Source organism: Tiliqua scincoides, chromosome 1 (assembly GCF_035046505.1).
Source record: "Tiliqua scincoides isolate rTilSci1 chromosome 1, rTilSci1.hap2, whole genome shotgun sequence".
NCBI lineage: Eukaryota > Metazoa > Chordata > Lepidosauria > Squamata > Scincidae > Tiliqua > Tiliqua scincoides.
Genome location: NC_089821.1, coordinates 48807774 through 48823015, shown reverse-complemented (window position 1 = coordinate 48823015; position 15242 = coordinate 48807774). Strand labels below are relative to the sequence as shown.

At 43.7% G+C, this 15242-nt stretch overlaps 1 protein-coding gene across 3 annotated transcripts in view; it reads right to left on the bottom strand.

Annotated features, from left to right (window-relative positions):
* DENND2B (DENN domain containing 2B) overlaps window positions 1-15242 on the bottom strand; it is a 190128-nt gene that overhangs the window by 10771 nt on the left and 164115 nt on the right. For all 3 annotated transcript variants that reach the window (XM_066639857.1, XM_066639856.1, XM_066639858.1), the window contains 2 exons: window positions 2789-2966; window positions 495-536 (listed from right to left, as the gene is read on the bottom strand). In XM_066639857.1, the coding sequence (XP_066495954.1) occupies window positions 495-536; window positions 2789-2966 (220 nt within the window). The remainder of the gene's footprint in view (window positions 1-494; window positions 537-2788; window positions 2967-15242) is intronic.

Sequence of the window (15242 nt, the reverse complement as noted above, 5' to 3'; positions counted from 1 at the left end):
TTACAGTCTCTGAACATTCCAAGCTGTGATGGCTAGTAACCATTCAGCAACTTAACCTTCATGAATGTATTTAATTCTCTTTAAAGCATTTTCATGCTAGTGGCCAGCGCAACATCCTGTGGTTTTGACCAGAAAAGAATGGCAGTGCAACAGGATGTTTAAACAGGAACAATGGAACACAAGACAAGACAACACAAGACAGTCCATGACTGTAATGCAGCTCAACATGGGTACACATTGTGGAAGAAGGCATCTGATCCATGGCAGTGTCAAGACTATTTCAGTTGCACTGAATCTACTCACTATCCCACACTTCTTCACAGAACACTGTTGATATATGAGGTTGAGGAATAAAAAAAACCAGTTTTGTAATTCTTAGTTTCTTGGACAACTTCAATAAGGACTTCTCAGCTGAGACCTACATCTCTGTTTGTATTGGTAATGGGCCTGAAAGCTTGTATATTTCAATGCACAAATCAAAAGCCACACAGTACCTGTCTGATGAAACGATCAGATCCTAGGTTCACCATCAAAGCCTAGAGAATTAACACAGAAAAGTTTTATCATGGTGCTTGGAGACATTTTTGACCTTATAGAGAGGGAAGATATAAATAAAACTGAACTTCTAATGTTCATTTTATCGGTTTAAGTGAGTTTGGTCTGCAGCAAGGATGCACAAAGCAGGAACCCAGCAAGAAAGAGAGAGTGTCTATGGAAACTAAGCGGAACATGGCTCTTTAAAGTCTAAAAGTGAACACTTAAACCTGGGATCCCAAACATGCTTACTTGACAGTTAAGTTCCATGCTAATGTATTTGCATCAGAGTAAATGCCTATAGCAATATGGCACAGCTAGCAGATAGCATTAGATCCTTGGCTTATTCAAGGAAAGAATTTACGTAATGAATGGCAGAATTATCTCCAGTGAGTGGTCTACTGTTCCCCAGCAAATGCATTGTTCTATAAATGATCCAGGATAGTCAAGGAAGGTGGCATTAATCTATAATTCTTTGTTTGTATATTGGTTATCTCAAAATAACAATTTTTGAGCATTAGAGCAGCTCCCAAGTGTCTAGATGCCAATCTGCTCCAGGAGCATGAGTAGGCAGAAACAATATGTAAATGACATGATTCTTCTTCTCAACACTAAAGGCAGGGTGAACAGGTGTGGGAATGAACCATATCATTCAGCTGACCCATGTAGTTTCTCCTACAGATGTTATGAAAGCAGTTTAAGATCCAGACACACAGTAGCAGCTCTCTTGCCTCTCTGATAATGAATGCAACTGCTTATGTTAAGAAATTCATAAATATAAATATTATATGGAATTTGACAGCTAAGAGCCCGATCCTGAGGTCCGCAGCGTGGCTCTGCACTGCGGACCTCAGTCGCAAACGTGCCATAAGGCACGTTTGCAGGGCTTACTGCCGGACTCTCGCCAGAGCTAGCCTAGCTCCGGCCGGTGCTGGGCTAGCGTGTGGCGGTCATCTGGGTTCCGCAGTTCCACAGTCTCTGGGACCACTGGGCTGCAGAACGGGAGGTGGGGGCGTGGCCGGGGGCGTTCCCGGGAGGGGGAAGGCTGGTGGGAGGCGTGGCTGGGGGCAGGTGGGAGGCATATTAGGGAGAGGGGGAGAGGCAGATCCGCGGAGCCAAGCTCCGCAGGATCCAGGATGCTCAGGCAGGGCTGCTTGCCCTACATGAGTGCATTTACTTTAGCAGCGACCAAAAGGTCACTGCTAAAATGAGTAGCCCCATTGCAGAGCTGCTTCCCTTGGTGGAATCTCGGGAGGAGCCTCCCATGGTAGTGCGGGAGGCGTAAGATCCGGCGGGAGCCCGCCATGGAGCCGCCAGACCTGGGAGCTCTGGACAGCTCAGGATTGGGCTGTAAGTCAGTGGAAAAGTACAACATGTCCTTGACACACATCACTACAGTGGCCCAAAATCAGCTCTATACAAGGAATCTCTTCCTGTTCTTTCATGACATTTAAAAGTAGACCGACAGCACCATCAGGTGTGTGGCTGTGGTTAATTCTGGTTTTTTCAGGCCAACTGCAACCACCCACACCCCATTCCCTTGCCAGCTGTTTCCATGCTTCCCCTTTTAGACACAGGAAATCAGTTCCCACAGTGAGCCCATTCCACGGTGGATGAAAGTACATAAAAGGGGAATGAAAACTCAAGAATGTGGTTAACGGGAAGAGGAGTTTGGAAAGAGCATTTTCATCACATTGTTCCCTATGCAACACAGTGCCAATGCGTCCTCCTAGAGTAGATGGTGTATATCCAGAAATCTTATTACTTCTCAGTGATATATCATTTTGATTTGCATGATAATTTGTAAAATGCTGCAAAAATGCATTGGGGAGAACATGTCTGCATGAGTGAGTCACAATATTTTACTTCCTATTGCCCATCTCACTATATATACCTTCTTTAAAATGATCAACACTATATCTGCAGACTTTACTAGTAGAAAAAGTGACAAGCTTATAGATGCATTCACCTAATAAGGAGGTTGGTTGCATTTGCAACTAAAGCAAGTGAGCTGAAGTAAAAGGACTTTCACTTGAGGTCTTTACCTATTTAACATCTCTTCCTTTTCCTAAATCCAGCATTTCAATGTTACACCCATTATAGTTTGTTCAGGAAAGTGAAGGAATGCTTCCAGTACAAAGATGGCACTGGTATTTTTTCCATTTGTTGCAACAAACATTTAGATATGGTGATTCTATTGCAGGTTCCTGTCCTGTGGATTTCATCCACTATGAACTTATGGTTATATTTTTACCTCTTCTACAGGTAGCTCCTTCAGTTTGGGCAGTGAGCTGGAGAGCAATCCAACCAGAAATGGAGTCGGGCAGCAAACGATGTCAATCATGGAAGAAGGAAGAACAGGAATGAAGGTGTGTTGCCAGGAGAAGGGGTACAGCAGAGCCACCACAGCATGAGAACAACTGGAAAGAGTGCTGAAGAGAAAGAAAGTTACATTCGTTTATTCTCTTTTGGGGGGAGGGGGGAAACAAGCACCTTTCCACATATTTCTTAAAATAAACTGAGAGAAAAGTTTCTCCACATTCTCCTGTCCTGAAGGGTCATACATAGAGGACTTAGCATGGCTCTTGTAAGTGGGGGAACTCTCACATTTCTCCAATGCTGAGGTGGATGTGCTGCAGAAGTCAAATGTCATGCGAAGTCATTCAACCAGTTAAAGTGTCACCTCTAAGGACACTGAAAGGAGGGTTGTTCCTTTTTTGCCTTCCTGGCAGGATCACCTATACTTTCAACCCCTGCCTGATAGGTCGAAGTTCAACCAAGGCAGCTTTCCCTAGCCTGAAGACACAGTCATGGAGAAAAGCTGTGCTTGTTCAATTTCTGCCTATCTTGGAAGTGTTAAAGGCACATCAGTGCTGCAAAGCAAAAGCAAAATAATAGCAATACTAGTATTAATGTCGAGTAGCCTCAAGGCTGCTTTCCCCTGAAATTATGTGGCAGCTTTCTTTATCTCCTTAATCTCCGAGCCACATCCCTATTCACCGAGCCAATGTAGACAGAGGCCTGTGCACCCACACAAGCCTCCGTCTACATTGTTCATACCATTCATAAGCCCATGGAAGAACACAGTACAGTTTGAGCAGCATAGCAGCCTGAGAACTGGAAGTGCCAAACCGCTGTTGCCCTTGACCTTGCCCAACTGCCTTTTCTTTCTTACTGCTTGGTCTCAAGTTCCTCCTTCTGTTGGACAGAGTATCATTACACTGTCCTTTGTCAGCAGAGAGCAGTTTATGGTGAAAGGCACTTCAGAGACTTCCATGTATTCAAAAACATTCATCCCCAGTGATGCTTCTGTACCATTCTTGGAAATTCCCTGCTGACACAGTAGCATTAACTAAAGCACCTTCCCGTACAGTCACCTTCTTCTGGAAGGTTACATAACATGGTTCCTTTACCAAACTAGCTTTCAGCTTAGAAAAAGAAAGCATTTTTGTTTTAAGAGCTGTGCAATCTTAACCTGCAATGTTCACTTTTTTACTATAGCTAGAACTTGTTCAGGTCCAATTTTGGTGCCAAAAAGATATGAATAGCCATTCACTTTGGAGTATTTACAACATGAAAATTTTGGGTTAATGGTTAACTTATTGATATGCAAGGTGTTTTTGAGACCCTAGATGGCATCGGATTTGTGTGTGAAAACTTCTCGCAATCTCTTTAAGCAAACAGGTTCTGAAAAGATACATCATAGAGGTGATATTTAGCCCTTTTTAAATTGGAATTCCTCTGTAAACTTTAAGTCTAGCATACCTAAGACCACTTCCTGCCCTTCGTCTTCTATCTCTCTAAGGGCAACTTACAGCCCAATCCTTTCCCTGGCGATGCCACCAGGTGCAGTGGTGCCAAAATGGCTATAGCTGCATCCAGCAGCACCACCAAGGTCACCAGAAGTCTCCTCAGGGGAAGGGGACTTTTGTCCCCCTACCCTGGGGAAAGACCCAGGCCCCACAATGGGGTTTCTCAAGTCTGTGCCGGCTGTTTTGCAAGCGCAGATTTGAGAACCTTCATGTTGGGTTTTTCGATTCAACAAAGAGGACAGGATATGGTGGAGCAGGGCTCCGCCAGTCCCACTCCCCTCCCATCCTTGTTCCTCCCCTCCCCTGCCCCAGAACACCCCCCATCCCAAAAGACCTTACTGCTGCCTAGAGCTTTTCCCTTGTTCTGGGGGGGGGGGGGCGCAGCCATCCAGCACTGGCATGGCCCCAGCACTCCTTAAATGTGCTCTACGGCATGTTTTTACAACACCCTGCACTGGAGCTCAGTGCCAGCACTCAGAGCCCATAGGATTGGGCTCTTCGGCTGCAATCTTATGGTCTCTTACCTGGGGATAAACCTCACTGAACATATGGAGATTGATTTCTAAGTAAACATGCATAGGATTAGGCTGTTAGAGCAAGACTCTCTTTAAGTATGTCACATATCAGAATAATGAGTACATAAAGAGACATTGTTGGCTGCTCCTCAGCTCTATTATTTCCTTCTTCTGGGTGTGTTTTAAGTGTTGCCACCTGCCTTGAGCTTTGCAGATAGGACAGGATATCGACTGAAATAAATATATGTTGGAAAACTGACCATAGTCACAAAAATATTATGCTTTTTAAAAGTGTGCATTTGTGTGTGTTCCACTCCAGTAATCCTTACAGGTATAGGAAGTTCAGTAGAAACATGAAACAACATTACCCAAAGGAATGTTCCCATCTGCTTAAGCAGAAGAACAGATCTGTGGATGAAGCTTCCTCACTCCTGAAAATGATTTCAGCAGCACAAGGGGCCTTAGGATCAAGGCAACTGACTTTGACCGTGACCTTTTATGACAAAGATTATTGCACGCTTTTTATCAAACATTTTCCTTCAGATACAGCTATCCAGCATGTGATGTGTTGGCTTCAACTCTTATCTTGCTGAATAGCGTATATGTGGGTATTTTTTTTTTCAAACAACACACAAAACAATGATCTGATTCAGGAAAAGAAAATGTGGGGCATGCTTCAGGCTCTCGGGCTTACTTCTTTAACTCACTTTTAATGACTGTGGAAGTTTCCAGTGTAACTGATCAACTAAAGACGCAAAAGAAGCTAAAATGAGAACCACATTAATCTAAAAGCAGGAACACAAACATTCCTTTGGCATCAAGAGCATACTCCTTACTTTCTATATAATGCCCTTTTATAACTTGGCCTCCCCTTGAAGGCAGGGCTGTGACATAAGTCGGCACCAACGTCCTCTCTCTCTTCTGCAGTTCCCACGCTTAGAGGAGCTTTCTGCTGTCAGCCATGTCTCTAGTTTTCCCTTACAAATCTTCCAGTGGCCAGGGTCACCAGGAGATTGCAATGCACTCAAAAGCACAACAATCTTCTTTGGTTTTGATTTCTAGAGAGCTATCTGCATTAGCTTGCTGCAGCAAAAGCAAAGTGCAATCTTTACGTCTTTACTAAGTTCCACTGAATTCAATGACTCTCAGGATAGGACTGCAATCAGAGTCTTGTGACACCTTACAGATGAGCACATTTATTATAGCATGGACTAAAGCACACTGATGGGCTTCAATTCACAAAAACTTATGCCACAATAAATCAGTTAGTTTCTAATGTGTTAAAAGACTTCTTGTTGTATCCTTTGGTTTTGATGTGACAAGAAAAAAGATTCAAATAATCATTTGACATTGGAAACTTCCACAGTGGACAGTTTGTAGTGGATACCACTATTTCTCATTTTGTTAAAAGTTCCCGTTTGTTAATGTTTTGTAAAAATTAGTCCTCCACATTCAGATGAAATGGGAAACCACTGGTGGTTATAGATTGTGAACTGAATCTTCACACTTCCTCCCCTCACATGCAGAGAATGGGAAAATGTACAAGCCCAAGGTTCATAGCTGCCCATGTAAGTAGTGACAAATTATGGTTTGCTCTTACATCTGAACTGGACTTTTTTCTTTAATGAAACTCATTGTGGTTGCTATTGAGACTGAAAATACAAGACAGTACCACTTGCTGTAATTCTAATTGCCAACACAGTCCTAAGTGCAATATCAGCAGCAAAACCCATTTCAATCAATGGTGGTGGGACATGTTTGCACATTAACAGAACCTAAACACTAGGGATGTGTGTTTAGGTTCATAATCAGGGGTGTGTGTATGCCAATTCAATCAATAATCCATAAGCTTCTTAAACCATGGTAATATGCTCTGAAGATAATTTAAATTCAATTATGCTGATGTTCAAAAGACAGTTTAAATTCAATTTCTGCTTGGACAAAGCACTATACAGCTAATCTCCAACACTAGTCCCATGGGACATTCAGACTGAAAGCTTGGAACCCATTTCTCCTCTGCCTCAAACTGGAAAAACTGCATGACATGCATATATTGTTACAAGATTATTTCCCTTTGAAAATATCAAAATAAAAGCATGAGTCATTGTTGCTAGCCATAACAGAAAAAGGCCAGTTGAAAAATGCTGAGTGAATAGCTGGGACCGTGAGAAAAGTACAAAAGTCCCCAAGTTACAGAATATGCTAACACATGAATTTGGGGACAATACTTATATTCAAAGTCAAAGAACTGAATGCCCAGATTAAGAGCAAACCGCAGCAGAAGATGACTAGGCAGCATTTACAGGAAACTCAGATGCTCAGGAACATTGAAAGGATAACATTTCAGACACAGGAAACAAACAGCCCAGCAAGGTGATTTCAAGCCAAACAAAAGCTGATGTATTTCACAACACCAAAGACATCTAAAGGCAAGCCTCCAGCCAAGTTTTCCTGCAATATGTCGGGGGGGGGGGAGTACCTTGAACAGTCCACATTTCACCTTCCTGTGGTGTAGCTTAGGCTTTCTCTTCTCACTTTTGTTGCAACAGAATTAAGCAGAATGAAGGTCTGGACAGCCACTGAGAGAGACATGAGGCCCAACCCTATGCCACAACATTGGTGCTGATGCACCCACACTGGTGGAACACACACTACATCCAATAGTCGGAGGGGCATGATCAGGAAGCCTCCAAATATAAATAGATATTTTACGTACCTCTGCATAGTCCCCCTGATGGCCTATGGGTTTCTTCAGATCCATACCAGCTCAACAGCTGGTGTAAGTCTTAGAGAAAGGGGACAAGGTTGAAAAATGGGGGATAGGATCTGGTGTGGAGCCTCCCCCTTTGACCTGGTCTCTGGCCCCTACCCTCCCCAACTTGGAATTCCTCCAAACCTCCCCCCTCCCTGCCTGGGCCACCAACTTACCAGTGTCTGCAGAACTTTCTGGAGCCATTGCCATGCATCCAGCACCACTTGCCATTTGTGGCAGCAGCTCAGCTTTCATGCCCCATAAATGACCTTGAACTACCAGAACACTCATTCCGGCAGCACAAGGTCCCAACAGAATTTTGTACTCTGAGGTGCCCAGCAGTTATGTGGTCTGCCAAGGACTTAATGAATCTGCAGTTTTTGCAGTTGTAGGTAGGTTGTATTTGACGTGATAGATCCAAGTCGTTCAGGACTGGAATGAAGTATACACACATACCTCCTCTTGCATTTCTAAGGGAGTGAACATTCCTTTTTAAAGAAAAATAACAGAAACCATGGTTGGGAACCAACAGTGTCCTTCTAAGATCAGAAAGTCTCTTTAATATTCACAATGCAAACACAGAAATATGATGATTTTGCACTGTGATAGGATTCCCACTGTCACAAGAGTTTCCTTCTGCTCACTAAATTTTGGATACAAGCACATGTTCCATTCAGAAAGTGGAGCAACTGTGAGCACCATCACTGTACAGATACAGGAATGGGCCCAGTGTCCTGAGGATTCCAGTGATCAAGTAATATAGAGTGAAATTGATTCAAACAACAGTTGGGAAGTTGTTTGCTGCTGTCAAACTACTTTCTTCAAACTGCTTGTTCTTGTAGAAATTAATTCCCCTTGTGATTAATAGTACATGGCTTTACAAAAAAACTCTTAAGATTGTATTGTAGACCAGCGAGGTCTCATTTTACACTGACTTGATTGCCAAGAGCAAGTTTTGTGACAAACTACAGAACACAAAGAAGGTTTGGATGATAAAGCAGGAGTAGGGGGCACAAAATGTGAAGGAAGTGCATACTTTCCACATCACATCAGCCAATTATCAGCTATCCCTGTGCACAAAACTGTTTTAACTATGGTTACAATGGGAAGAGTTGCTCTTAACTCTTTAGTCTTTCAATCATGTATTTGTTTCTCATGAAAGCAAGCCAACATAAACCTGATGTTGAGAAGACATGAGTCATGTTTAACTTGGTGTGCACTGTACATGAGGGATTTACTCTATATTCTGTTGTGATGCCTGGTGAGAATTATAGATTTTGTAAATAACAAGACGGTCTCTGAACACTCTGGTATGATGCTTTGTTGTCATGCAGAGAAGATTCTCCACTGCGCTGCATATGCACAGAATTCAGCTATACAAATAATTCATGAACAATTCTTGTTTTTTACTAGCACCCTCTTTCATCATAAAGTATGCCATGAAGAAGCTAGAGGTAAACCCATCTAGTCTATAATAACCAGTATGGTTTTGCAGAGCATTCCACCCCAGGGAATGCTCTGCAAAGGGGTTTGGATTGCACCCTAAGGAAGATAACAACAATAAAATTCAAAACAGTAACAATTAATTGCACATTTATTCAAACTATACTTTTTAGTTTAATTTACATCCCAATCTTGAGCTGCCCGACACGCAGGGCTGTAGTGGCACCGAAAATGGCTGCTGCCGCATCCTGCATGCTCCAGGCAGCCACTGGTGGCTCCCTGGGAAAAGGGAACTTTTGTCCCCTTCCCCCAGTTAAAGCGAGTAGCCCTGCAATGGGGCTACTTGATTCTCCAGCAACCCAAAGGTTGGCGTAGAATCAAGAGCCTCTGTGTCGGGAGGCCAGCCTGACATGGAGGCTCTGGATCCAGTGCAGCGAAGCTCCACCGGTCCCTCCCCTGAACACCTCTTCTACACCCTCTCCCCACCCTCCCTCCACCATCCCCCTTCCCAGAACGCCTCCTCCACCTACCTCTTTGCTGCTCGGTGGCCCGTGCGACCGCTGAGCAGCAGAGCTCTGGCGCTCACCTTGCGCTAGCCCAACACCGGCCAGCACTGGGCTACCACCGGTGGAGCACTGGCGCTAGGTCCAGCAAACGAGCGTTATGACATGCTAGCGAAGTGCACGGCAGCAGTGAGCTGGAGCACAAAGTTTAGGATTGGGCCCTTATTCAACAAAGGGCCCAATCTTATCCAATTTTCCAACACTGATTCGGCCATGTCAACAAGGTTTGTGCTACATCCTACAGTAGGGGGGCGGGGGGGGGGACTGTCACAGAGTCTTCCTCAAGGGAACATTTGTTCCCTTACCTTGGGACTGCATTGTGGCTGCATCAGCACTGGAAATTTGGATAGGATTAGGCCCAAAATTGATGAATTTGGTCCAACGATACCAGCTTTTCAAAGTCTGATATTTAGCAAGAATCACAATTTAACTAATAAAGTTTATTTAGCAACAACTTCACTGACGAGTAAATTCTTAATGTAATGGTTGGGCTTGATGAAGTGATACCAGTTTCCCACTGTCTGGTTAAAGTCATTTAGCAGGAGTCTTAAATCACCATATTTAGTAATCTGGAGTTGATTTCTTTGCTTGGAGAGAAATTGGATAACCACAGTAAAACCAGGTTCCACCAACTATCATGTTGTAAATGCAACAAGATGCTTTTTAATTACTGCCCATAGTGCAGGATGGCAATCAGAATTTTGCTTCTGTAACCAAAACTCTTAATACAATTTTTTAAACTTTGCTTCAGCTCAACATCATTTTGTAGCTCAATTACCAGTAGTTCTTCCTCCACTACCCCAATTTCCACAATATATGAAAATGAATTTATCACCCAATCTGGAAATATCCTCAAACTGCCCAGACATATCTACATGCAACACATCCACAAAAAAACTTGCAGATCATAATATTGTATTCCACTTTTCTCCTTTAGCTCAGACAGGCTCGGAAATTGGTATAGCTTGCTGTGGCCTATATTGCACTTAAACAGATACAACTTTGAAATAAATGTAGATATGGCAGACTTAACCTTAATAAGATTAATCTCATTTCCTTGTAACTGCAATTCATTTCCTTAAACTTTTGTAAATCGTTCTGATAAATAAGCAATGGCATGCCTGGTCTCTGAGTTGATCACTGAGCAAGCATCCATGTCTTCAAAAACTAAACAGTGACAAAAATGCTGTAAAATCTTCTCACACAGTTGCCTTTTGATGCCAACAAACATCAGTAGGAAGCAGCAAACACTCAAAATCAGAGGAATCAGAACAGTAGATCATTAAGAGCGTGGGCTTTAATTTTATTCACTGCAATAATGACAGAGTGTAATGACCTGTGCAAGCAATCACTGAGGTCTTTTGCAACTGGATGTTGTGACCGATGACACAGTGAACGGTAAAAACATTTGGCTCTGCTTTTTCCAAGTAAGCAGCACACCCACACTAGCGACCACTCACTGATGGGGCTCCATCAGTCGCCCAAGGAAGTGTGTTAGTAAGCAGAATGTCCGTGTCTTGTTCAACAACCCGAAATGTTGAGCCCCCTTTAGTATCTGCTCTGAGTTGCCTTGCAAACAAGTCCCCTTGAGCCAAGCATTCATCTTTTATAAAGTACACATAAGCAAGAAGCAAAGATTCATTGCCTGGTAAAGCTGACTCATTCAGTTGAAGAGCAAATCCTGTTGTCCTTAGTATGCTGCACAGTGTATCTTCTACATTTTCAGTCATTTCATCAATGCATCTTTGCATTGAATTGTTGCTGAGAGGAACTGTCTTAAATGTATAGTGTGGTGACTTATGCAAAACTACTCAGAATCACATTAACTGCTGACAGGATGAGTTCTTCACCAATGGTATGTGGCTTTCCAGACTTAGCCATCAACAATGGAATGTTGTATGATGTATGCCAACTATTAGTGTTTTGTCGTGAAGCACTGCAACACATACTTGAAAGTGTTGACTGATTTTGAAATTTGTGATAAAGTTACTGAAAAAAGTTAAGTTCTTTTCTGCCTTGTCATGACGTGCCTGCTTCAGTCTGGAAGGCTCATTGCCTCATTAGAAAGGACCTTTTTGCTTATTGGGAACTTTGGCAGTTGCTGGCTTGTTGGTGCTGGTATAAATTCCACACTATATTCTCTTCATTTTTTTGCTTCTGCCATTTTTATTCAATGACAGAGATAAAAACACACGGTGACAATTTCTCAAAATGCAGTATACTGGTCTGACAACAGCTCTGGTGGCATATTTACTAAAAATTTAAATAGTTACCACCAGATTTCAGCACTATGAGGAGACAGAAACATAGAGCATCATTTGCCTGTATGGTGCCATAATCCCACCACATCCAGCACCCCCTGGCTGCCCCCTTGCCTTTTAGCATCCCCCTAGGACAGGGTTTCACCACTTAGGACAGGGGTTCTCAGACTTCTGTGAAGTAAAACTCCCATGGTAAGTCTTGGGGGGGAGAGCAGTGATGCGATCCCCAGGATCGCGCTGCTGTTGGGGGGCTAGGGATTTTCTTTTACTTACAGGAATCAGCATCAGCCTCCTGGGGTCTTAGGGAGCCCCACGGAAGCCTCCACAAGCTGCAGAGAATGTCCAAATAATGATTGTGACCCACTTTCGGTTTGCTATCGTGAAATCAGAAGTGGGTAGTGATTGTTATTTGGACATTCTCTGTGGCTTGGGAAGCCCTGCAGAGGTTTCCACCAGGCTCCCTGCACCCCCGGGAGGCTGCTGCTCCTTCCTGCAAGTAAAAGAAAGCCACCGATCCCCCTGAAAGTGATGCAAGCCTAGGGTTGCTGCATACCCCTTCCCTGCCCATTAAAGGGGCAAATGCAGAGGTCTCCAGGCTGGGGCATCGTGGTGCCCAAGTTTAAGAACTTCTGCATTAGGGTGTCATTGCACACTCACAGGGGCACTGCAGGATGTCCCCAGTGACCCCTCCTACCTGTTCCCCTCAGCACAGCCATCTTGGATCTCACAAAATCTCATGAGATTTGGGTGCCACCACCTTGGATCTCATGAGATCCAAGATGGCAGTGACTGGCTGAGCCAGGAAGAAGAGGCTGTGGAGGTATCGTGATCCAGGTAAGCTTGGGAACCACTGCCCTAAGTGATTCCACCACCACAAAACCTGAGGCAGTACTGCCCATTGTGGAGACCATTGCTCTAGACCAGGGGTCTCTAAACTTTTTGGCCAGAGGGCCGAATGAAATATCTGGCGCAGTGCTGAGGGCCGGAAAAAAATTTAAATATAAAATTTAAATAAATAAATTAGAGATGGAACTTAGATGAGTGAATAAATGAATGAGTGGGCTCATTCACTCAACCTCTCTGGCCCTCAGAACAACCTCCAGATGCAAACAGAGCACAGCTCTGGTCATGTTCAGTCGAGTGGGCCAGAGGCTTTAAGGGGCAAGAGGCTGGTCGTGGGCCAGATAGAGGCTTGCTGCAGGCCACATCTGTACCTCAGGGTACAGTCCTATACTAACTTTATGCAGGTTGGATCCCTTCAGAATTTGGTCTCCTGTGCTGGCAGTGTCACACTGAAAGCAAGGTTATGCCAACATAGTACTAGGTGTACACTGGTGTAACAATTCCATCAGCATATCCCTAATACCAATGCAATTCCACCTGTGAAGGGGGAGAAAATGGGTGGCATTAGGGATTCGTCAGGGGAAAAAGCTTAATCTGAATCCTAAACTCCTTCAGCCCTGCTTCTGGCTCCTAAACCAGGATAAAGTTAAGCTGACAAAAATGATGATGAAATTCATATACACCCCCACAGAGAGTCAATACACACCACATCACAACACAACAGAGAGTCAATACACAACACAACAGAGAGTCAATACACACCACATCAGCACAAGACGTAGAATTCAGACTAACCCTGTACCCCATCACAGCACACCAATAGCAGTATATACATTCCCACAAAGAAGACAATACATTCAGATGACAGGATGCCATGGCTCAGGACTATATTTTTGCATACTCTTGGAGGGGAATTCTGATGATGCAAATTATGGAGAAAGGGCACTTTACAGAAAAAGCGGACAATTTGCACAAATGGCCTGACTTCAGAACTTATAAATGCCTAAAACAGAGGAAGATCAGATTGCTTAGATTTGTCTTCTCAGAACACTAACAAACATCCTTTCTCATGACAGCCCCCATAGGAACATCTACATCACTTTCCCAACTGGAGATACAGGGCCAAGGCACTTCACTCCCTAGTAAACAAAGTTCAATTGTTGCAAATGTCTCTTCCCCCTCTCTTGACTCAGTATTGCCACACAGACTAGAACTAAAACTCACTGGTCTAAATGGGAAGAGTAACTATTGTGTCAATGACTACAGTCTCTCTCCCAATATGGGAAGGAAGACTGAGGCAAGGTCCTTGAAAGAGAACCTAGGTAGCAGTGGTCTCTCAATTACAATTACTCATGAACATCTACCTGAGCAGCTAAGTCCAGAGAGCATGTATTACAGGTTGAGTCTCAGTACCAACAGAGGTTCCACTCCCAGAATTCACATGGATGGCAAAAACCACGTTAAAGCAAATCAATTTAAAAAACAATGTCCCTTTGCTCAGTGATTTAAAAACAGCCTTGCTGACTTTTGCAATGCATGACAGAGGCATCAGAGGCTTAGAAAAGCTTCACTCTGAGGCAGCAATCCCTCCCTCCACCAGAAGCCGCAGCACAGGAAAAAATGGAGGAAGTGATAATCACTTCCACTTAGCATTCTTGCAGGTATTCAGGGGAAGGGAGAGGTCGCTTGTCTCAGAGTGAAGCTGTTCTAAGCGCCTGGAGAGATAATGATTGATGGATTGTCTACTGGCTGCCCTCTCACATTAATGAGGCTATTGCAAAACATCTTTTTTCCTTTAATTTAAAGGGCCCTTCTCATCACATTGAGATAAAACTGTGGGTGAAAAATCCATGGATAATTAGGTTATACCTGTATAACTGTTGACCATTACTCATCTCTGTCCCCATATCTCTCTTAGCTCTCCATATGCAGCCCTCCAATGGATGCAGCGGTAAGGACTGTCCCTATTCCCAACAGAACACAAGTAAGGCCTACAATGTGACAAACAGTAGTAACCAGCTACTGTGGGTTTGCCAGCCTACCTATTCTGGTGGGAAATTTTGCAAGCTCCTGGACAGAGAGTTTTCTATCTGTGATGCTGTACCCAGCACGGTGATAGAGAACTGATAAAACTACATCTGCTCCATCATGCTGCTTTCAAAGGTAGAGGGACTCTGGTGGTTGGCATGTCTATCCATCTTAGTTCCAGAACTCTTATCTTTGATGCTGTTCTGTAAAAGCTTTCATTCTTCCCTATGTTAAAAGCGGTTCTCACTTATCAGTGAGGTAGCCAAGGATGCCTTTCATCCCCCACTGGTTCATATTCATTGCAACTGGTCTTAGGATGAGATTCTCAGCGCCCAATAAATTCTCTGCTACCAGGATACAGTATCCTCCATTCCCTGCTACTTGAGCTCCTGTGAGGTAAGAGGACAGGTACCTAAGAGTTCATGAGCCTCCTGGTAACCACTTTTGCAATCAACTAGAAAGACAGGCAGGCAGTTGTGGGGGAAGAAAAA